This window comes from Leishmania martiniquensis, chromosome 35, assembly GCF_017916325.1.
Source record: "Leishmania martiniquensis isolate LSCM1 chromosome 35, whole genome shotgun sequence".
In the NCBI taxonomy this organism is placed as follows: domain Eukaryota; phylum Euglenozoa; class Kinetoplastea; order Trypanosomatida; family Trypanosomatidae; genus Leishmania; species Leishmania martiniquensis.
The window spans coordinates 1,751,343-1,773,285 of NC_090170.1; the positions used below are offsets into that span (position 1 = coordinate 1,751,343).

Sequence of the window (21,943 nt, forward strand, 5' to 3'; positions counted from 1 at the left end):
CGAATGTGTATGTGTGTTAGCTCTCTCTTGAGATGCTATTCGAGTTGATTTTCTCCTCCCTACGCTGATTGGCTTTGTGTTGGTGATGCCGAAAGGTGAGGAGACGACGAGAGAGGAGAGGCGCACGAGACCGCGCCGTCGACACGATGGGCCCTTCCTGGTCTTGTTCGTTCTCTTTTTGTGTGCTTCGTTCGCCATCTCTACGCGATACGAGCAGCCTTTTTCTCTTGCCGCGCGGTCTGCCGCCCTTCTCCAAATTCACCTGTGCGCTTACCCTCTTATCAGCTCCGCCTCTGACAAGAACACACGCACTCACAGAGCCATCACCATATGTGCTCATTGCTGCGCAGTTGTTGCCTTCTTCCCTTCACCTCTTCCGTGTGTAGTGAACGCGGCAGTTTTTTTTTCGTTTGTTTTTTTTCTCCGTGTGCCTCGGTGTGAAACGATGGCGGTCCCCATCGAACGCGAAAGGGCCGCGGCGCTTCACTAGATGGTCGCTTCCTCCGGCTCCAATGGAACTTCATCCACTGTGTCTCTTCCGCCACCCGCGCCTCCATCTAGGATGAGGCGAATCGAAAATAGTTTGTCAAGGTGAATCCAAGTGGCTCGAAAATGGCTGCGCAGTCTCGAAGTAGAGTGCGCGCGCGTCTTCTCCTCTTTTGCGGTTGCTGGGCATTTGGTGTTTTTTTTCATTGCTGTTGTACGTGTGTCTCCCAACAGCGCGGGCTGCTTCCCCTTCCCTCCGTAAAGGTTTGAAAAGAATGTCTCTGATGGTTCTCCTGCATCGCAGACACTGTTTCCGAGCCACGGCAATGCCCATTCACACGCACACACACACACACCGTGCCGCATACCTTCCTCGAGCCGAAACGTTCCTCGTTCTCTCTTTGCCTTTTTTTGCTCCGCCCCTTTTTTGCTTCTTCCTCGCACTGATGAGCTCGCATCGTTACCGCGCTTTTCTCCGTTCGATAATGAGGTGTGCCAGCGCTCTATCGACACACCTCTGTGCTCCTGTGCAGTTTTTTTTCCTTTCAGTCTTCAGCCGACCCCCTTCCACAAAAGACAAGCGATGCTTGTTGCTCTGAAGTCCTGTGTGTTGGAACGGCCGATAAGGAAGAGGGCGAATGCCCCTCGCATCCGTCCCCCCCTGCGCAACGATACTCCTCATGACTGCTGAGTCGTAGCGTCACCAACGAACACGGCTGCGCAGATTTCTTTATTCTTTTCTCTTGCTGTGTGTGCATGTTTATCTGTGTGTTTTCTCTGAACGCTGCTTGTTCGCTTCCCTTTGTGTACTCCGCTTGTGGGTGAAGAGGTGGGTTGTCGTCTGCCTCGACGAGAGTGCGCAGGCGGACGTTCGACATGCCCTTTCGGCTCATCTCACTCAAGTGAATGTTCCCTTTCCCTCTTCGCCTCGATCGATGCCTGAACCCTCATTCGTGTTGGTGCACCCGCTCACTCCTCCCACGTTGGGCTCTTTTTCTTGTGGCCTCCACCTCTTCGTATTATGTTGGTGTCGTTCTTGGCTTTCGCTCACACGGCTCCCTCCTGTTTGTTCTCTCGCCTTCACCGTGTTTACTGTTTTTTTTTAGCGCGGCCCCGCCCTCTCCTTCTCTTTCCCCCCCCCGCCCCCCCCGCTCTCCCTATATGCGCACACAAGCGTACACCCGTACACATACGCACGAAAGCGGTCGCTACCGAGAGGAAACGGCGACACCCTCGTGGAAGGAACGAGAGGATTTTATTTTTCCAAAAGAGGGGAGAGGGCGCCTGCGAAATGGCACGAAAGATGCGATGGGAAAAAAAATACTTGTAAAGCAAGCAAACAACAAAAAGAAACAATGGAGAAGTGCCTCCGAAAAAAAAAACGAAAAGATGAGCAGTGTATAAGAAATAAAAAAAAGAGGAGGGAAACCAAAGTCAGTGGCTCTTTCTGCCTCGTATACCTTTTAAGCGTTGGTCGCTTTGCTGTTATGGTTGTTGCTCTTTTGATTTTCATTTACGTCTATGTGTGTGCCCATTATCGATGTGTGCAAGCGCAGACGTCTTCCCTCCTCTTGTGGTGTGTGCTTGTGCATGTATGTATATGTGTGTGTGGAGCGGTAGGACCTCACCATAACGTCGTTGACTGCCCCCCTCGACACACACACACTTCCACACACCAGCCACACGTACAACTGTTGTGTTTTTGTTTTTGCCTTTGCATTCTCATTTTTTTTCTTAGCTTCCCTTCTCCGATTGTACGCGAGCGTCGTCTCTTGGGCTAGAGGCTACTGCCTCATGCGCTCGGCTTAGCGTAAAGCGGGCTGTGTTCCTGCTGTGTTACTCACGAAAGAGATTGTGAGCGCTGAGGGGTAAGTTTGGGTGCGGGCCAGTGAAGCGAGTAGTTCTTGACTGGGCCGGCGCATGAAAACAGCGGGGCACAGTATCGCCGCCATCAGTCCCTCCCCCACCCCTCCTCCTCTTTATCAGAAAAGCAAAGGAAGCCGATTGCCCACATAAGGTTTGGTGCGAACAACGGCTGATCTTTCGCTCCCCGTTGGCGTTTTTCTGCCCATGCGCTCTTGGCCAGCCATTTCGATCGCTGTTCTTTGTATTCCTAGAAGCCGTCTTCGTACGAAGGTTCGCAGGAGAAACAAAATGGCACGCATTCCACAACAGCAAGGTACGTGGGTTCTTGTAGATACGTCGAAAAAAACGGCAGTTGTCTGCAGCAGCGCCACGTATACTTGTCTGATAAGACGCCATCAATAGAGAGAGAAAGGGGCATCTCGATGCACCGGATAGTAACTCGATGGTGTGCTGAGGTGCGTCTCGTGCCATCGTCCTGCTTTCCGGCTCAGTGAAGATACTCCGCCCCGTTCTGCATGTGGTAGTGGAGCCATACTCATCCGAGCCGGCGGTGTGCTCTTCTTCAAGCGGCGTCTTTCAGCCGCTGATGAACACGTGCGCCGAAGGGGGCTCTGAACTTTCTCCTTCGCTAATCTTTGATGCCCTCTTTCATGTGCACCTTACAGCTCACCCCATAACCACCACCGTTTTCTTCGTCATTCACCTAAGCCTTTGTGCTGGCGGGCCTTGAATGCAATACATCACACAAAAAAACGTGCGGCCCAATTCTCCCCTTGTCGAATAGCAAATCGAAAAGCTAAAGCCAGCGCTTAACTAGCACTTGGACACGCATACACTTCACGGACCCTCCGCCAGACGTGTTTCGCTACGGGCGCCCTCCCTTTTTTACTTGATTGGCGTCCTTGAGGCTGCCGTGGCGATTAATAAATCCTTCCACACCGCGATCATGGAAGTCAACGTACCCGGGGCGTTCCTCCACAGCCTTGTTGGCAAGAAAGTACTTGTGAAGAGCAAGTGGGGCCCCGTGTACGAGGGGAACCTCGTCAGCTGCGATACATTCATGAACCTGTTGCTCCGCGATGCCGTAGAGCACGCAAAGCAGGACACCGAGTTGGGTGAGATGCTACTGCGCAACAACAACATCCTGCATATCCGCGAGGCGGCCACGGAATCTTTCTAGCTGGCATCAGAAGCGCCGTAAAGGCTTCTCTTGGGGCTCTTTGGCTGATATCGCTGTTACCCCCCTCTCCATGTTGTAATGGTGCATGAGCGTTTGTCTTACGATGCCATAGCAAGCTTTATGAATTGGGTACACCAAACGAGGCTGTTGCTCACTGCAGGCTTCCGCCAGATAAAACGGTGACGCATGTGCGACTTAGACATTGTCAGCCCATGCACGGCTCCTTTAAGCACCGGTGCGCGATTTGTTTGCGCGCGTACGTCACAGAACGCGCTGTCTCTTCTCGCCAGTGTGCGCCGAGGTGCTGGCGTGTGTTGATGGTCCATATATATACATGCTGAGGAAGGGCAGCAAGTATGCGCTCCAGCGCTGAACGGGACGCTCGGCTGCTGTTGTTGATAGCATGGCCAAGTCTCTTTTAAAGAGGCCCTTATGTGCCTGTTGTGAGGTACCGCATTCTCCTGTGACCCTTCGTGTATATGTGTGTGTGTGCAATTTCGTTGTCTTCCAAGGCGCTACATGATCGATCCGCTTCAGATGAGCACCCGCTCGCCCGCGTTCTCTGAAGCATGCGCAATAGGCAACATGCTTCAACTAAATCAGCTGACGGCGCTGTGTGCTTTCGACTTCTCTCCTCGTTGTCTACCAGCAGTGAGCAGGAGTAAAAGGCGTCTCTAGAACAGCCAGCGACGTCGCGTGCATGAGCGCGCGGCCCTCTCTCCTTTCATATCACACACCCTTCATCTTGCCATCCCTTTACTTCGTTTCCACACGACGCATGCACGCATGTCAAGAAAATTACCTCAGCATTCACTGTGCGACCACCTCGCTTCTTCTTCACTTGTCAGCAAACTTCCTGTGACGTTAGCACACTTCTCCCCAGCATCGCCACTATCAGTCTCTCACACTGCAAGGGTGTGTATAGCTCGCGCGGCGGCAACAACGACGCTTACACAAACGAGCACACATACTTCTAAGCTGGTTCCCGGCTTCGGTCTTTCAGTTGTAACTTGAATCAATCAATCTATATATATATATATTTAACGCCACATTTATCATTGGACCAAGCCTATTATGTCGCACCTTCCGATCAAGTGGGCGGAGCGTGACGACCGTCTGTTCATTACGGTCGAGGCGAGCGCCGCCACAGATGTGGTGGTGAACTTCCAGGAGAAGACGGTGTCCATCTCCGGCAAAGGGGTTACAGCCAAGTGCAGCGAGGCGCACGGGCTGAACGATGAGCTGCATCTCCTCAAAGAAATCGTGCCGGAGAAGTCGACTTTCAAAGTGCTCGGTGTGGCGATTCAGATCTGCGCCATGAAGAAGGAGCCCGGCTACTGGAACCAGCTCGTTGAAGAGTCCACGAAGGCTACTAAGAGCTGGCTATCTGTCGACTGGAACCTGTGGAAGGACGAAGATGAGGAGGCCGAGAAGGCGATCGACTTTGGCGGTTACGGCAACATGGGCGGCATGGACATGGCCTCAATGATGGGTGGCATGGGTGGCATGGGCGGCATGGGCGGCATGGACATGGATGCGATGATGGGTGGCATGGGCGGTGACAGTGACTCCGACGACGAGGAAAAAACCGGAGACACGTCTGAAAAAGAGGGGGAGGAGCCGGCGGCGGACATCAGCGACCTGAACGCAGAGGAGAAGTAGCGACCAGCGCGACATCGCCCCACTGCCTTTCTATCTCTCTATTCGTTTCGTTTCTCTTCGCCCCCCTTTCTCGCCTGTGTTCTGTCCGTTTTTTTTTTTCCTTTTCTGCGCACTCTTTTTTTTTGTATTTGGTGAGCGCAAATGAGTGGTGTGGAGCACATGGGAAGTGACGCCACTGCGTATCAAACATGCAACAGAGAAATGAACGGAACGCGTGAGGCTGTGTACGCCATGTCGAGGAAGAAATCACTGTCGGCGCAGCGGATGCGCAGCTTCAGCCATGTCTGCGCACTGAGGTGACGCCCTTCTGTTTTTTTTTCTCCGGCGCTCAGCTGCAGCGCTGATAGGCATTGGAGGGGGAGCACTGTAGGACATTGGCGCGTGTGAACAGAAGTGGTATGCAGTTTGCAAGTGTGCCTCAATGACGAGCGTAGCGGCGAGGCTGCATTCATGCAGCGCTGCCCATGTCACGGACGCACGCAAATACTCGTGCTCACATGCCAACGATCAGCGACGCTTCTCTTCGATATCTGATTTAAGCAATCTCTGTGGTAACCCTTAACGAAAGAAAGATTCGACTTGGTTTGTCGGGCACACGCACACACAGAGAGAGAGAAAAAGAAAAGATGCTTTTTTTGGTCAGGCTTTCGAGAGGCTGTCCCTCAGGGCGCTCACGACGCATGGTGCCTCGTCTCTCGGCTGAAGCCCAAAGCTCCTCGCACATGGCCGCTGCTATGACGCGTCGGTGCACCTCGGCCCGGCGGCGGTAGCGTCTTCTTCGACGCTTCTGTATCGATTCTCTTGTGGTAGAGTGGGTTACGCACTCCAAGCCTTTCGAGCCGATCCCTCTCGCTTTCCATCGCCTCCGGCTCCCCTGCCTTTGTACCCCGCCAGAGGCCCTGCTTCTCCATCACCTCGGCCTTACTCACCCCCCTGTTCCCTCACACCCTTTCCTTTTTTCACGCGGGTGCGCTTCTTTCTTCTTCGCGTACATCGGCAACGCGGCAGTCCTCCACTCTCTCGGCATCTACACCCACTCCCCTCGTGCGCTGCCGATAACGAGTGCTCCTTGCCTCGTGGTAAACGCCTCATCTTCTCTTGGCTCTTTCCGCCTTGCTCCAGCATCGTCTCCTCCGCATCGTGGTCCCCCTCATCCCTCTTCGCTGTTTAGTACTCTTCCGCTTGTGTTCTCGCGCGTGCGTGTGCTCGTCATTTTTCGTTTTTCTTGCCCACCCGCTCCTTCCCTCTACCCTTCCGCAGGTCAAAAACGCGCTGACGCATAGGGCACTGTCTTGCGTCTTTTCATTGCGTGCTTGGCGTGTGCGAGCTGGCCCGCGATAAGCCCGTTCTTTTCTGTCGGTGGCGCTTCTCCTTAGAATTCGTGAGGATGTCGGCGGAGCCGGAGGTGCCGGTCCCTCTCGCCTCGGCGGTCACCCCGCCAACGGAGTCGCCCGCCTCTCCACCGGCCGTGAAGGCTAACACGCTGCTAGACGAACTGGATGTGTTTTTCTCGCGAGGTGAGAACACTGATCGCTTAAGGCGCTTCATCGAGGAAAATGACGATACGTTTGCCTTAGTCGCTGTCGAGAACGAGATGAACACCGACACAAAGGGTAGTCTACGGCTTTACCAGCTCTTTCAAAAGTACGTGGCTCTGGTGAATGGAATCATTGAAGACTTTTTGGCGTTCATGGATAGACAGGATGAGTCTTTTTTACACACCCTCACATCCGCCATTCAAGAGGAGTGGAAGTCACCAAGCACGGCCTACCGGTATCTCTGCACGAGCTATATTGCGGCATCCATGGATTACAAGGACTTCCTCGACTTTGCCGACGACATGTACAGCATGACCCACTACAGCATGCTCATGGGTGAAAGCAACGACGGCGAGGAAGACAGCAGTGAAGAGATCGCCGACGGTGTCAGTGGAGGCGGCTATGGGTTCGATGACATGAACCTCAGTTGAGCTTCAGTACTGTGTAGCGAGTGAAGCGTGAAATCTGTCCCATCAACGACACCACCACACAGCGCCCACTCGATGTGTATTTTGTGCATCTCCTCTGCCTTTCTTTTGTGTGTGTGTTGTATTTTTGCGCCTTCTCTTTTCCTCACCCCCCCCACACACACACACGCACGCACGCGTTGATTTCTTCAAGGGGCGCAGAACGGTCGCATGCGCACATGAGCAACATTTCGTGCCTCCGCCGTCGAGGAGTCATCTCATGTGTCATCCTCTCATTCTGCTGCTTGATCCTCCGCCCTCCTCCCTTCCCACCGACGCGCATACACTCTCCTGCTGCTGCCGCTCCTTTTTTTGGTGTTGTTTGCTGGCGCGAGCGCACCTCACGTGAAACTCATTTCTTCTCCCGCTTTCTTTTCCCCTCCCTTTTTTATGCGTTGCGGTTTGGGTTGCCTTTGGCCGCCCCACCACCACCGCCCTTCGCACGGGGGTGCTCTTTGGACTGGCTCTGTAACGAAGGAAGGGGTAGGGTAGGACGGCGCACGGCAACGGCAGGCGCTCGATGGAAGGAGGAGGGAGGGATGGGAAAGCCAGTGGAGAGGGACGGCGTGACAGCTTCAGGAAGGGGGGAAACGACGAGGGAAGTGAAGGGCAGTTGCCGCTGTAGGGCTGTCATGGCCAGTCTGTCTCTCAGATGATGCCTCTTTTTGTATGTATGTGTCTCTGTGCGTGTCTTGACGGGGAGGGGAGGGAAGCCGTAGTCTGCACTTCTTATCTTGGCTGTACAGCGCCGTCTTCAACGTAGCGGTGGTAACCCCCTCCTCCTTTTCGCCCTGCCTACGATTAGCATGAAAGCGCGGAGACGGTGCTGTACAAAAATTGGCGCGCGCGTTCATGCGCAGCTCAGGAGAAAGGTGGGAGTGGCTCTGTGATGATCCAAATCGACCGAGTGAGGCGAACCCGCTGGTGCGACGCACCTGTAGACTCTGCACTACTCTGCCACCAAAACTAACGGAACAGTGCAATCGCCTAAAGGCAAACAGATAAAAGCAGCAGCCCACGCAACGTAGTGAGGTGTGACTGCTTACATGCGCAGCTGCGCAAGGGTGTCTCGTGAGCCCTGTCCATAGCGCATCACTTTCGGCTAAGGCCGAAACCGACGACACCAGCCACTGCACACTTCCCAAACGTCCGCAATACGCAATCCTTCTTGGCGGCCACTCCTAATGCGATCGACACTCTCTTTTCCCTTCGGCGTATTGCCCTCCACACACACACACATCTTCACGCCAGCCATGAGTGACAGCGTCGCCAGCGCCATCGGGGCGGCCCAGAGGAACTTCTCCCCCCTCCTGTCACCATCGCGCGACCCGTCACTGCATCGTCGCGGCTCTTCTTTTTCGGCCTCCGATGGCTACGGAGATCAGGGCCGGCGTAGGAGGGTCTCTGTGGCCCAAGCAGAGACGCCGGCGCAGTTTTTCGCGAGTGGACACTCTCTCCTTTCGTGCTCTGCGGCAGAGGTACCGCAGCTTTCGCCGGCGGCGCGCGCCAGCGCGTACTGGTACGCGATGGATGCCCCTAACGATCGTCGGAACGCCTCGGGCACCTCGCTGGACTCCGCCGAACTCGAGGATTCAGAAAAGTACTCGTACCACCCGATCAAGCTCATGATGGGCTCAGGGGGTGACGTTGGCTCGCCTACGAGCGCTCACTTCGTAAATCGTCAAAGCACTTCCAACTACCTCTGCACCGCCAATGTCGGGTCTTCCACGCTAGCCCTCAGCGCCAAGAACTCTTTGGCCTCGCCACGGGAGCGAACGCAGCCGACTGCCGCGGTGCAGCCCATCATTCACACTGTGAAGCCGTTCGAAGCAGTGAGTGCAGCAGGTGCACAAGGCCCGATGCTGGCAGACGGCACGCCTCTTGTTCCCCTGCCCGCCTCGAAGTCCTCGGCATCCTCCGACTCCCTCCGCTCATTGCGCTCGGCAGACGCGCCTTTGCCGATTCAGCAGTTGGCTGAGACCCGTGCCGAGACGTCGGCTCGCGTCGGTCCGGTGGACGCCACTGCGGCGGTGCCGCCCATCGTGGCGCTTGATGCCAACACGAGCTGCCTAGCCACGTCGGCGCTCGACCTCCCCAGCCTCCCACCACAGTCGACGCCTCAGCCACTTACATCCTCAAACATTACCCGCCAGATGCACAAGCTCTCCACATCGTTCTCGAATACCCCGCAGGGTGTAAACCGACTGCCTCTGGCTCCGGTCTCTCGGTCCTCAGCTTCACCGGCCTGCGGCAGCCGTGATAACTCAGAGGGAGACGCTCGTGGGCTGCGCAGCGACAAGCCTCAAGCCATTCCGCTCGCTCGCAAGGCCCGTGAGACCCCGCTTGCCTTGCTAGCAAGCAGCAGCAGCAGCGGCAATGGCGCGAGCGGGGGAAGCGAGGTGCGCGGGCGGGATGGTCCTGCGAAGCTTAACCCTTCCTTATCCACAAGCTCGCCACGGGAAAGCAGTGATGACAGGCATGCCACACCGGGTCCGCCGGCATCATTATTCCCCGTACCAGAGGCACCTCCGCAAGGCCAGCCGCTTTTGTTTTCTCCATCAGCGGCGACACCCGTTGCAACGCCCCCCATTCCCGGCGCGGCCTCTGCTGTGAACTTCATGCTAGCACAGCCGAAGCAACTTGCAGTGGCTGACTTGGTCCGCTTCTCGCCGATTATTCAGCAGTTCAACTTCCGCAAGACAGACATCAAGAAAATCGCCTGCACAGGTATCTTCACTATGGGTGACGTAAGCACAGTAACGGTGAGGCTTCGGCTTCTGTCACACGACATGCTAGGCCGCGCCGAGCCCATCCTGAATGTTCAACAGGCCGCGCTGAGGGCAGGGCGCGTGAAGGCGCTGAAACCGAAAACCTCCGTCAAAAGGCGCGCATCGGCACCCGGGATACCGCCGGCAGATGTGGCGCCTGAACCGCCGCGTGTAGTGGATGTCGCCGACTTTCACGACACCCTAGCCGTGTTCGACAACGCGCTTCTGGCCATCAGCTTCGCGCTGTGGGGTAGCGTGGCGCCTTACAATGACTTGGTGATGGCGCTGCTGGCGTTCTGCGCGCCCGATCTTCGCCCGCGCAGCAAGGGCCACAGCAGGCGCGAACCCGACAGCGACGGCGTCACTGGGGCAGGAGAGCAGGAGGCAAACGCCCTGGTCGCCGCGGCAGCGCCCGCATCAGCACGGGCGGCCCCCAAAAAACGCATTCGTGTGCCTTTCTCGTCCGTGCTGCGCTTTTTGAACCGCTGCGGCATCGATGTGCTCGTCATCTCGTCTGACCAAAAATGCGCCTCCTCGTTCTGTGCAAAGCGCCGTCACGTACTTCAAGGCGGCCGTCCGCCCTCAGCTGACGTCGCGTGTACGACGCAGACGGCGTCGGAGATGGACGAGGGAGGCGCCTGCGGCGCAGCGGCTTCCGAGAAGCCTCTGCGTCGTGTGCTCGTCGCCCTCAGCTATGACCACGAAGAAGGTCTGTGGTGCCCTTTGACCACCTCTAGGCCTCTTCGCCAAGTGGCGTCGCAATGGAGCGCATACTGCCGCTCTCAGCGGCGGCAGACACGAAGCAATGCCAAGCGTGAGAAGAGCAAGGCCGATGCCGAGGCCGCCGCAAAAGCGGAAAAGGCCGCGATCGAGGCGCAGTTGCTGGCTTGGCAGCAGCGCATAGCTTCAAATGGGCCAGGGCCACATCAGAGTGAGCCAGGTGGTACTGACACCGATGCTGCCTCATTTCGTCTCCTTACAGCTGCCACCAACGGCGACCCACAGGTTGGGATCGCTTTTCCGGGTGATATCTCTCGTGATGGAAGCAGGTCGCCGCCGGTGAAACCGGGCAATAGACTCCCCTTTGACACTGTACTCTACCCGAACCTGATGCAAACAAATTGGGGCTTCACGCTACTTCTCCGGGAAGGCTTACATCCGCTATTCACGATGGTGCGTGCGCGCCTCATTTTTGGGGTGCCTCTCGGCTGTGCTGTCGTTCTTTTTGGCATCGCGCTCGTCGTCTACGTCTCGAAATCGACAGCTGTATGCCTCATTGACCTTCACACCGGCCAGTGTGTCGACGTTAGCAGCAGTGGGAATAGCGGCAGCTCCAGCTCCAGCAGGGACGATGGCTGTCTTGCGCTCCTCACGAGTCTCTTGCCCTCTGCGCGCCACACTACCCTTTCCAACCGTTACCTGTACGGCCCATCAGCGGCACCAGGCACGTGCCTCATCGTGACCATTTGCTGCAATTTCGTGGCCCTCCTCGACAGCGTCTTACTCGTGTTCTTTGCGGTTCGATATCTTGCTCTTGGCAGCATTCATCCGTGCTTCATATACGTTCTGCGCGGCGTTCACGCCGTACTCGGCGCCATCGTGTGCGCGTTCGCCGCCTACGTCGTGTTTGTCGTTCACAAGCGCCTCAACGTGCTTCCGTGCTCGACACTCGCCGCGGGGGACGCAATACTGTGCGCGTCGCGCCTTGAGAACTGTGGCCATCGCTACGCCTACGGGGTGCATGGTCCTCTGATGGGGACAAACGTCGCTTTAGTCCTCTCCTGTGTTTACCTCGCCCTGTGCGCGCTTCATTGGCTTGTAGCTGCGCTGCCCGTTCTGCCAAACGTCGATACGCAAGACCTGATACCTACGGCGACTCCTGACACGTATGCGTTCCACCCGAGTCTCTTCGCCCCAGACGGCCCGATACCGCCAGAGGTGGGCCAGCTTCGGCACGCGATGCAGCCGCCACTGCGGCAAGAGCTGAGCCACTATAGCCAAGCGCGAGAACGACTACTGACAACCATGGCGACCATTGGCGAGATGATGCAGGCGAACCGCGTTAACAGTTTAAAGCAGACGGAGCTGAACGAAGAACGGCGACAGCAGCGGGCACGGCCTTTTCAGGAGCGGTCCCGTGGCGACGCTGACGGGCGGCGCGGACCGAAAGGGCGCCGCAGAAGACATCAGCGATACGTGGTGGTTCCAGCAGAAGAGCAGACGGCAAGCTGCTGCCGGCCATCCTCCTTGCAGTCTTCTGACTCTGGCGCACGCTATTACCACAACTCCATCGTGCTGGCCCCTCGTCTGGTGAAGCGCGTTGCAGAGATCGGCTCTAGACTACAAGAGTGCAGCCTAAGAGCAGCCGCCCTCAAGTCCTTTGGCTCGGCCAACGCATCGCTTTCGGAGATGCCAGGCGCGAAACTGGCGGCGCCTTCGCCTGTGCCGCAGGTACCACGCCGCCTGGCTGGCTCCCGCCGATCATCGCTCCCCTGCACATTGGCCCCCGGTGCGCGGGGGGGCGGGGTGACAGATGACGAGTCCGTGATCCTCAACAGCGGCGGCGACGATCCGACGCGGCGGCTTCCTGCCATGCCGCTTACCGCGATCACGGTGATCCCTGACTACACCGCTGCCACAGCGCATGCCTCACCGCCTCTGCACGCTCCCCTTTCTACTCAATCACTCGCCTCGCTGGATCTCGTGACCTTTCCCAACAGCATGTCTCCCGTGGCAGCGACGTCAGGCGAGCAGCACCGCCACTCAGGTGAATCTCAGTGCTCTAGATTCACAAGCGCGCGCTCTGCTGAAAACACCTGCGCGGTCTCGCCATCGGTGGACGCTGAGATCGACCAGATTGTTGCCCGACTTCGGGCACGCAAGGCTGCCGCGCTGGATGGTGCCCAATAAGACTCCGCGTTGGGTTGGCCCTCATACGCTGTAGGAATTTGTTTTGATGGAACTCATTGCGCATTCATGTCACCCCCGCGTTTACGTGTTGGCGTATGTGCGTGTGTGTGTGTGTGTAGAGAGAGAGGGGAGGAGAGGGGCAGCGGCCTCTTTTCTCTTTTACATGATTTTCTTCATTTTCCTCCCCGCCTCGGCCCGCGACTCACCAATCGGTCGTGAGCGCACTTCGCACCCCCCTCTCTCGCCCTCTACCAACAATATGGCACACAGAGACACAAACAGACCCATGCACATGGACTGAGGGACATAAGCAGCCTCGTTTAGGCGGCTATGGGGTGCAGAAGCACGTGTGTTACCGAGATTATTTTTTTTAGGGGTTGGGGGAGGGGTAAGGGAGTAGGCTCGTTGTCCCCGACTGCACGCCTCCCCTTCCCCTCTTTTATTATGTAGATTACAGAGCGGAACCGCTCCGCGCGCCATTCTGCCATTACGAAAACGTCCGCAAGTGCACGCATGCAGCCACAGCCCGTCCACCCGACTGCCTCTGTTCCACGACAGGCCAGATTGAGGGCACGGGCCAAGGAAGGCCGTCTAGCGTCGCTCAGTCCCTTGCTCTTTCACCGCATACAGCGCAGGCAAAGGTCCGAACGTGCGCTCCGCATCACCGCCAGGCCCTTCGGCAGAGCACCAGCCCAGGCCTGTCTGCCAACACCGAGGGCCAGCAGCCCTACTCGAAGGCAGGCGGTGGGCTCTTGGCTCCCTCGCAGGAGAGTGCATACTCCACTCTGGCGTTGGGGTGGGGTGTTTTGGGGGGTCGCCCAGAAAGCATTTGGCGACTGCAAAGTAACGAGGGTAATCTTCAAGGCAGGAGATGAGTGCTCGGGTGGTCAAGGAGGGCGGGCATGCGGGGACCGTCGCATCCCCTTACCACCCCTCTATTCCTGTCATGAATAAAGTAATCAGCACTGTTAAGGGCCTCCACGCGTTCTTGCAAGGCGGCGGCTGTCGAGTTCGGTCTTCTTCCTGTCCGCCCTTCCCTTCTTATCCCTCTGTCTCTCCCATAACCTCGTCTCTGCTCATGGACTGCTGGTCAGGTAGCGTGGACGGCACGCACTGAGGCCCTTGCAGAAGTGAGAGAGAGAGACGAGGCTTTTTCCTGTTTGGCTGAGTGTTTTCCCTATCACACGGCTGCAAATACAAAAACAAAATACGCCCGCGCTTTTCCCCTCAAGTTGCTTCACAGTCTTCCCCCCCTTTCTCCTTCTCTCCCTTGTTACTCCTTCGAAGAGGCTTAGCTTAGGTGCGCAATGGACGTCAAGATCAACAGCATCCACCTAGTAGCAAAGTGGATGTGGGATTGCAAGGGCGAGACATGCGGCATCTGTCGCCAAGAGTACGAAGCACCGTGCCCCAACTGTCGCGTGCCAGGAGACGACTGCCCTATCCTGACGAGCCCCTGCCACCACACGTTTCATTTGCATTGCATCACGCGCGCTTTGGAGAAAGAGGAGGGCCAGCCAGAGTGCCCCACATGCCGCGCGCCGTGGCATATGTAGAAAAGATGTCAGCGCAGCTGCACCCGGCCAATGCCCACACCGCCTTTAGAATCCAGCAGCGAACAGCCCTACGCTCTCTCTTACACCCTGAGCGGAAGCCCTTGCATCCCTGCAAGAGAATGTTAGTGCCACGTAGGGGGGGAGGGCGTCGTTCGGCACGAGCCGTACCCGCGCAGTGTGGGGTAGGAACACTCGAAGTCGGCATGTTGAGCCGGCACAGCGGTGGTTTTCGACTGGACTCACAGGCGTCCTTTTCTCTCGCAGGAGAGGCTATGCATCGCCACGTTGCTCTCCGCTGCGCTCCACCGTTTCTCGTGTCCCTTATCCATGCCGTCGTGCTGTGCTGCACATGTTGTCCTCTCTCCTTCAGCGCTCTCCTCTCGTCGGACCTCCTGACCCCTGCCCCCTCCCCTCCCTACCTCCTCATACTCGCATGCCCCTCGGCTCACAGCCTCACCAAGTCCCGGCATCTCCACCCCCACCGCAAGTGTGCACTTACACGCGCGTGCGCACACACAAGGGTGCAATCTTCCATTCGCATCACTGTGCACGGGAAACCGAGAGCCAAGGGTGTGCAGGAAGAGGGCCCACATCAGCCACATAGAGGCCCTAAAACACCCCCTCCTCCTTCATTGCTTAATGCGTCCTTGCGCTGCTCGATTCGCCATTGCGGCGGCGGCCGCCAGTGGCGGCAGCTCTATCCGAAATGTCGGCCCTCCTCGAGGCGGTACAGCGAAGAGTTCGGAGACGGGCACGATAGCCGAGTACAAGCACGTGCACACAGCACACATGCCACCGTCAGACTTCTTTCCACCGGCGGCTGAGGCACCGGAAAGACTGCAGTCGTATGTGGAGCCGAAGCCGTTCATTAGTCTGCGTCGCATGCAGCTCTTCACCGTCTCTCTCGGCGTCGGGGCATCTAGCGTAGCACTCGTGTACTTGCTCCTCAGCACAAGCATCCGCCACCGTGTGGAAGAGGAGCAACTGCAACTCGACCGCGTTGTGGAATGCAACCGAATGGCGATGCAAGACCGCCTCTCCGCTGTGCCTACCTTCACGGCACCGAGCACGTACGACGATCTGTATGCAAAAATGGTGGCGAAGGACATGGAGGTGGAGGCACAGCTGGCCCAAGCCAAGAGCACCCTTCACACGGAGACCATGTTCCACGTGAAAATGTGGTGGAACAGGTGCCTGCGCAACATCCAGTCCGCCGCAGACGCCTTCGCAGCCGCGCAGCTGCGACATCAGGAGGCCCAAGCAGAGGCTAACATCAAGGCAACGCTGCAGTACAGCGGGTATGAGCTGGTGGCTCTCTCCAAAGTTGAAGGTTAGGGTAGCGAACGTGTTTCTTGCCTTTACTGGCGGCGGAGGTATTGGCTGTGCCTTTGTTTTCTATCACTCCCCCCCCCATAAGCGCCTCTGCCCATGCGTCGTGCGGCAGCATTAGCGGAGGGGAGAAAGTGGGAAAGTGGCTAAAGAGGGAAGGCGCCTCTTGTATGGCACGCCGGTGCATGTCCGACATGTTTGAGGAGCGCTCGTGCGGACCGTTTTTCGACCTTTCGCTCATTCCATTTCGCTGCCTAGTGGCGTCACTCGGGTGGGGGTGGGAAGGGGGGGATGCGTCTTTGCCGCTCGTGATGTTCTTTACCCTTTGCCCTTCAGTCCCTGCCGCTCTTCCTCCCCATTATGGCTTACGAGCCCTCCACGAGATTGCAGTCGACGCTGCCGAGGGGTTTGAGGGGGTGCTCTATCGGCACCACCAGAAGGATGCGCTGCGGTCTGCATTTCTTTCGCTTTTTTACGGTTTGTATGGGCAGCCGGAGCCCTCCGTGGCCTTCTTGCTATCCTCTCTCTCTTTCGGGGAACTGTATTTTCCCATATGCGCCTCTCAACTGTTCTTGATGGCCGTGCTGCTCGTGAGAGGAATCGTTCGACGAGAAAGAGAGCCGCATGCGCAGCAAGGGGCTGGGAGAGGGGGGAAGATGTCTGCCGCTGTACAGTGGCGGCAAACGCGACGAAAGAAAGAAAAGAGAAACGCACAACTCTTCGACAATATCGCAGCGTGCGAAATCTGAGACGGCTACAGGACTCGGCGGTAACGGCAACGCGCGTGATCGATTCCACACGCCCCTCTCTCTCTGGGCGTGTGTAGACTCGGCGTGAGTTGCTTTCGCTTAATTTTTCTTATGCGCAGACAAAGTATCCTCCAAGGTGCTCGTCTCTTGTCCGTATCTTCTCTTGAGCTCTTTCTTGGGCGTCTACCTCTGTGTGTGTGTGTGTGTGCTCGCGTTTACTCCGGCGCTGCAAGGACGCGCACAGACGTACTCCTTCGTGCTCTGGCCTGTACCCCGAGGCACATCCTCATTCCCTTTCAGCCTGCGCACGCACGCGCACGTGACGAACGAAGCCATGCTCACGTATCTGGAGAACTACCTCGACCTAAGGAAGAGCTTCGTCTTCTACGGAGCGTACCATCATAACTGGAAGAACCAAGTGGTTCACGTTCTCTTTGTGCCGGTAATCTTCACCACTGCGCTGAGTTTCCTCGCGCGTTTGCCCATAGCCGGCGGCGTCAACGTCTCCCACCTTGTAGCCGCTTTTTACGCCTTCTCCTTTATGAAAATGGAACCGGTGGCGGGGGCACTCTACGCGCCCGTCATCGTCGTCATGGAGTACCTCGGCTCACAGGTGCTTATCCATCACGTACTGACCAGCATTGGCTTGCACACCCTCGGCTGGGCAGCGCAGATCTTGGCTCACAGGGTTGCCGAAGGCCGCCAACCAGCCTTCACGGAGGACCCGCTGCAAGCGGTTCACGCCGCAGTGTTCTTTGTTTGGCTTGAGGTGCTCTTCTTACTAGGCTACCGCCCCGCCGAGAAGGCCGAGTTGAACAAGCTGATCAAAAAGCGAATAGCCAAGATGAACGCCCTCGAAGCAGCTGGGAGGGCGCCAACCACGAAGGTGACTCCGAATAAAAGGCGCTCGTAGAGGTCAAAGCGGCGAGTACCGAGCACACCCGCGCCCTGAAAAGAGTGAGGAGGGCAACGGCGCGGGCATCTGCAATCCGAGACATGCCTTCGTGTGACGGCTGTCGCGAATGCTGACATTTGTTTTGCTGCTGTCGCATGCGCGGCCCTTTTCCGTCTCCACCCTGCGTGACGCACCGCGTCGCTGGGTAGCCACGCGAGAGTCTCCTGCTTCGACTAGTGCAGACGATTTCTTCTTTTGTTAAACAGCCTTACAGCTCATTGGCGGTACGTACAGGCGCTGCCCGACGAAGGGGGAGGGAGGCGCGCTGCTGTGTCTCTTGCTACATGCATTGCTCGCACCGTGAATTAGTCTAATGCTGCTTCTCCCTTCCTTTTCTGTAGCGACGGCGCTACCGCGCGTCGCGCATCTTCTTCTCAGAGAAGGCGCTCATTTTTGCTCCCGCCATCGCCGGTGCTTTTGTGCTGCCTGATGACGCTTTCGATTCACCAGGACCTTTGCTTGCAACTTTTCAGGAGCATGCTTGACTCTCTTTTTCGCGGCGTGATCACTGCTTTCCCTGTCTCCGTCGCATTCCCACCGCACCCCAGCGACTCCCTCGATCTCTCGCATTCGAAGGGTACCAGACGTGAAATCGAGCATAACCTGCGGCTAACCAGCACTCCTTCTGCTGTCTGAGCCCACGAAACAAGGCACACCACGTCGAGAATGTCTCTCGGCGAGGGTGCGTCGCGCGTGCCGCATTACGGTGGCGTCTTTTTCATTCGAATACCGAAGGCCCACGGTGTTTCCTCCCTCGCTATCGGTGCTGCGTGGTCTGCACACGTGATGGGGAGGGCTCACTCCAGCCCATGAATGCCCCACGTAACCTTCTCGAGAGCCATTTCTTTACCCTTGATGTGGTGCTCTTTTGGCCCTCTCGCCTCGGTACTGCATCCGTCCCCCTCCCCTCATCCCTGGCATGAGCACATGAATCTGGAGAGCCGCACGCCCAGTTTCACGCCGCGCTGTCGTGGAAAGGCAAAGCTTCTGCATGCGCTTCACCTCTACTTCACCTTCGTGAAGCTTTTTTTCTTTTTTGGCCGCCTCAGAAGCAGCCATTACCGCATAAAGACCTACCGAGATCGGCGCTGGTGGCCGGGTCTGTGCCACGGACCAGCAATGCTGCCGAGCACCTGCGGCGAGGAAACGGATCTGCCTGGCGTGCCACGCGTTGGATGCGTCACAGCCATCTCCTACAAGCCCCACAGCCTGCACGGCTTCTCTGCCTGTGTGGTTGGGATGGCCGACGGAATAGCCATTCTCGGCCCAGATCTCACTCAGCGGCGTTACGGTCGCCAATGCATTCTCACGCGGCACCTTTGGCGGCCGGCGGCTCTCATCGAGGGCGGGGGAAGGCCACCGAGCGCCAACGCAAGCCACGGCGGGAGCGCGGCCCCGCCTCGCAATGGCAGCGCCCAGCTGCCGCACACGAAGGGGATCTGTGCCACCATTGTCGCTGTCACCGCCTGTCTCATCGAAGGCGAAGATGGTAACGGCTCCAATGTGGCCCAGGCAACCTCGGAGAAGGACACGATCGCTATTGTCGTCGCCTGGTCCGATGCAACGCTGCAACACCACGTAACGGTCCTAACAGCCCAGCTACGTCGTATCCTGACGCCGCCTTCCTCAGAGAGCAGCGGGCATATGGAAGCAGGGCTGGTGCAGGTTGTAGCGCATGATGCTCTACCCTTGCTCCCAACGCAGTCTGTGCTGCGTTTGTTTTACCACCCGGCCATAGCAGCTTCTCACAGCGAGGGACCCCCGCACCATGTGGTGATGTGCTCTACCTACTCCTCGTGGGGCTCGGCGGCGCCATCTCTGGGGCACTTGGGTCAGTTCGACACGGGGGCCTGTCCCGGCGCCGCGGCTGCGAGCTCGGTAGTGAAGCCGTCGCACTCCACTGTTGGCAGCGCCGCGGCCGCGGCAGAGTCGGATGGCGCCTCGGCAGCGCCGCGGCGTGGAAAGCTCCTGTTCCTCACCGTAGCCACTTGCCACATCAGTAGGGCTGCTGATGAGGTGGGGGTCGCCGATTCCGCCAGTGCGAGCAGCGCGTGCGCCAACTGCTGCGTTCGAGTGCGTGCGGGACCGTCGGCGGACGAAGATGTAGCGCCTTGGCTCTTGCCATTTCAGCCAGACCGCGTCATCTGCACCTTTGCGGTGCAGTCGGCTACGGCAAGTGTGGTTGCGGCGGCCGGGACGATTGATGGCCGGGTGTACCTGCTGGGACTGACCTCTCATCGCCTGGTGTGCCGAGTTAGCGGACCTGTGGCTGATGCCCTATTTGTGCAGACGAAGCCGGCGAAGGTTCGGACTCGGGCCCGCAGCCTCGTCGTGGATAGCCTGCTGAGCGACACTGTCGAGGAAGACAAGCTCAAGAACGACAGTTTTGCGGCGCAGACGGACAATTTTTCGGGGGGTGACGGGAGCGACTCTGTGGCACTGGTGATCCTTGAGAGTGCCGGTCACCTATTAGTGCTGCGCGCCGTCAACAGCGGCGCTCCCATCACGCAAAGTGTGGCAGATATCCCACAAGTCATCACCCTGGCCAATGGGCAACAGCAATCGCTCACCTTTGTGAGCCCGTCGATGGCAAGCCTCGAGGAGGGTGCGCACCTGAGCTCTAAGAATTTCCTGGACTTGAGCTCCCTGCGCCATTTCTTTGGCCGGCGCCGCCCCCCATTGCCGCAGCCCCAACACCAGCAGCAACGGAAGCTGGGACGGAGTGACCCCTCTCCCGCAAGCGCAATGCAAGCCTCTAGCAGCCTTACCACGTCTCCAGTGAATCAGAGTTTTTCGAACGGTCCTACAGTCGGCGAGGAGACTACTATAGCAGGCCACATTCTGAGCCGCGGCCTTTTATGCGTGACGTGCGTCTACAATGAAAAGGGCGGCGCCGAGCTTGTTGTGAGCACCATGGGTCAGGTGGTGGTATCAGTGCCCTACAGCCACGCGGACGGGTGCTTCCGCATTGCCGGGCTAACGGTCACGCCGGCACCGATGTTTTACGTCGGCTTTGTGGACTTCTTCGCCGACGGCAATCCTTCCCTCGTCATGGCGGGACTAAAGAATGTGCTTGTAGCCAGCCGCCCGCAGCCGACCATCCGCGAACGCGCGCTGCTGCTTCTACGCCTGCTCAACAAGGAGCGTGCGCCGCTAGAAGCAGTGGGCGGCAAGGTGGAAGGATGACCGCGCAGCAAAGAGGCCAATCTGCATTGTCTCCGGTGTGTTTTTCTCGGTTCTGTGACGTTGCGCTATCTATTCCTCGCCACGAGAGGGGGAGGGGGGCAGTAGGGGATAAGAGGTCACAGGGCGGCGCTTACCGGAAAAGCGAAGAGAAGCGCAACCCACTCTACGCCAAGCCGGAAAAAAGGGGAGCGAAAATTGCGCGGCAATTTATTCCCTACACCGTGCGACTTGGGTAACGGCACAACGCAGCACCAACGCGGCTTCGCTACACCCCCGCCCCTGCCCTTGGAGGTGTGGCTGCCTGTTCTTTGGGACTCTTCACGCCTCCTCACAGGGGATCCATCGTGCTCTCGACTCTCGAGGGGTTTCCCGCCCCATTTCACAGGTGTGAGGGGGTGCCGCGCCGGTAGCCGCAGAGGCATTCCGCATCGGCTCCGCCCTCACCCTCTCACCCCACGTTTGGGCTTTCCGCTGTTCTTAAGGGCAAGTGCTCGCACATGTGCACTGCTGCGCAGGCCCAACCCTTTCACGCTGGTCCCCCTTCTCTACGCCTTCGCATGAGCACTCGAACAGTGCGCGCGCTTGGCTCGACGGGCTCTGCTTCTCCCTTCCTCTGCGTACCAGCGTCCCTCAATCCTGTGCGGACCGCTCTTCTTCGCTTTCAGAACACTGCGGATGTGTTTCCATGCTCGAGGTCTCCCTCTCTACGGGCTAACGTTGCGGTTGCGTCTTCCATCGCCATGTCTTTACCACATTAGCCCGGTCCTTTGGGGTGGCGCGTAGGGGTGGGCAGCGCGCCAGCCAACTGTCAGGCAGCCCACTGCTCGTGAGGGGGCGAGCTGCGTAGCGGGCAGAGTTTCGTGGAGGGGAGGAGGCCGTGCTACGAAGCACCGGGTCGCGGCCTTGCCCTGGCGCCGTGCTTGGGGCTGCCTCGCAGCAGGATACGGTTGGGCAGTCTGCGGCCGGTCGAGAGCAGAGCGCATCTCAGCTTGGTCATGTGTGGCGAAGAACAGACGCGTTGGGAAGTGTAGAAAAAATGACATCACCGCCCCTTTTCCCTCCAACCTTTCGCATTGCCGCAGTGCGCCATTCCTCTATTACATTCTTCTTCTTTCCTGTCGACTGAGCGAGAGAGCATTTGCATATTCTCTTTTGTGCGATCAACGCGACATGTCCGCCTCGAAGACGACGTGTTGCCGTGAGTGAGCACTGGTCAGCTCGTGCGCGTGCGCATTACCGACGGAGCCTTCCCTTCTGCAGCGTTCTCGTCCTCTCCCATTCGTACAGCGTA

At 57.9% G+C, this 21,943-nt stretch overlaps 8 protein-coding genes across 8 annotated transcripts; all 8 read left to right on the plus strand.

Moving 5' to 3' along the window:
• Nucleotides 1–3,298: 3,298 nt before the first annotated feature.
• Nucleotides 3,299–3,532, plus strand: LSCM1_01210 (uncharacterized protein; the record flags this gene model as incomplete). Its single annotated transcript, XM_067318833.1, has 1 exon — nt 3,299–3,532. The coding sequence occupies one exon, from the start codon at nt 3,299–3,301 to the stop codon at nt 3,530–3,532; it is 234 nt and encodes a 77-aa protein (XP_067174938.1).
• Nucleotides 3,533–4,606: 1,074 nt separating this feature from the next.
• On the plus strand, nt 4,607–5,194 carry LSCM1_01211 (uncharacterized protein; the record flags this gene model as incomplete). The annotated part of the gene is made up of 1 exon (XM_067318834.1): nt 4,607–5,194. The coding sequence occupies one exon, from the start codon at nt 4,607–4,609 to the stop codon at nt 5,192–5,194; it is 588 nt and encodes a 195-aa protein (XP_067174939.1).
• A 1,387-nt stretch (nt 5,195–6,581) lies between these two features.
• Nucleotides 6,582–7,163, plus strand: LSCM1_01212 (uncharacterized protein; the record flags this gene model as incomplete). The annotated part of the gene is made up of 1 exon (XM_067318835.1): nt 6,582–7,163. The coding sequence occupies one exon, from the start codon at nt 6,582–6,584 to the stop codon at nt 7,161–7,163; it is 582 nt and encodes a 193-aa protein (XP_067174940.1).
• A 1,289-nt stretch (nt 7,164–8,452) lies between these two features.
• LSCM1_01213 (uncharacterized protein) lies at nt 8,453–12,877 on the plus strand (the record flags this gene model as incomplete). The annotated part of the gene is made up of 1 exon (XM_067318836.1): nt 8,453–12,877. One exon carries the CDS (start codon nt 8,453–8,455, stop codon nt 12,875–12,877), a length of 4,425 nt encoding a protein of 1,474 aa, XP_067174941.1.
• A 1,307-nt stretch (nt 12,878–14,184) lies between these two features.
• Nucleotides 14,185–14,433, plus strand: LSCM1_01214 (uncharacterized protein; the record flags this gene model as incomplete). Its single annotated transcript, XM_067318837.1, has 1 exon — nt 14,185–14,433. The coding sequence occupies one exon, from the start codon at nt 14,185–14,187 to the stop codon at nt 14,431–14,433; it is 249 nt and encodes an 82-aa protein (XP_067174942.1).
• A 639-nt stretch (nt 14,434–15,072) lies between these two features.
• LSCM1_01215 (uncharacterized protein) lies at nt 15,073–15,768 on the plus strand (the record flags this gene model as incomplete). The annotated part of the gene is made up of 1 exon (XM_067318838.1): nt 15,073–15,768. One exon carries the CDS (start codon nt 15,073–15,075, stop codon nt 15,766–15,768), a length of 696 nt encoding a protein of 231 aa, XP_067174943.1.
• A 1,077-nt stretch (nt 15,769–16,845) lies between these two features.
• Nucleotides 16,846–17,424, plus strand: LSCM1_01216 (uncharacterized protein; the record flags this gene model as incomplete). The annotated part of the gene is made up of 1 exon (XM_067318839.1): nt 16,846–17,424. The coding sequence occupies one exon, from the start codon at nt 16,846–16,848 to the stop codon at nt 17,422–17,424; it is 579 nt and encodes a 192-aa protein (XP_067174944.1).
• A 1,161-nt stretch (nt 17,425–18,585) lies between these two features.
• LSCM1_01217 (uncharacterized protein) lies at nt 18,586–20,652 on the plus strand (the record flags this gene model as incomplete). Its single annotated transcript, XM_067318840.1, has 1 exon — nt 18,586–20,652. One exon carries the CDS (start codon nt 18,586–18,588, stop codon nt 20,650–20,652), a length of 2,067 nt encoding a protein of 688 aa, XP_067174945.1.
• Nucleotides 20,653–21,943: the final 1,291 nt, after the last annotated feature.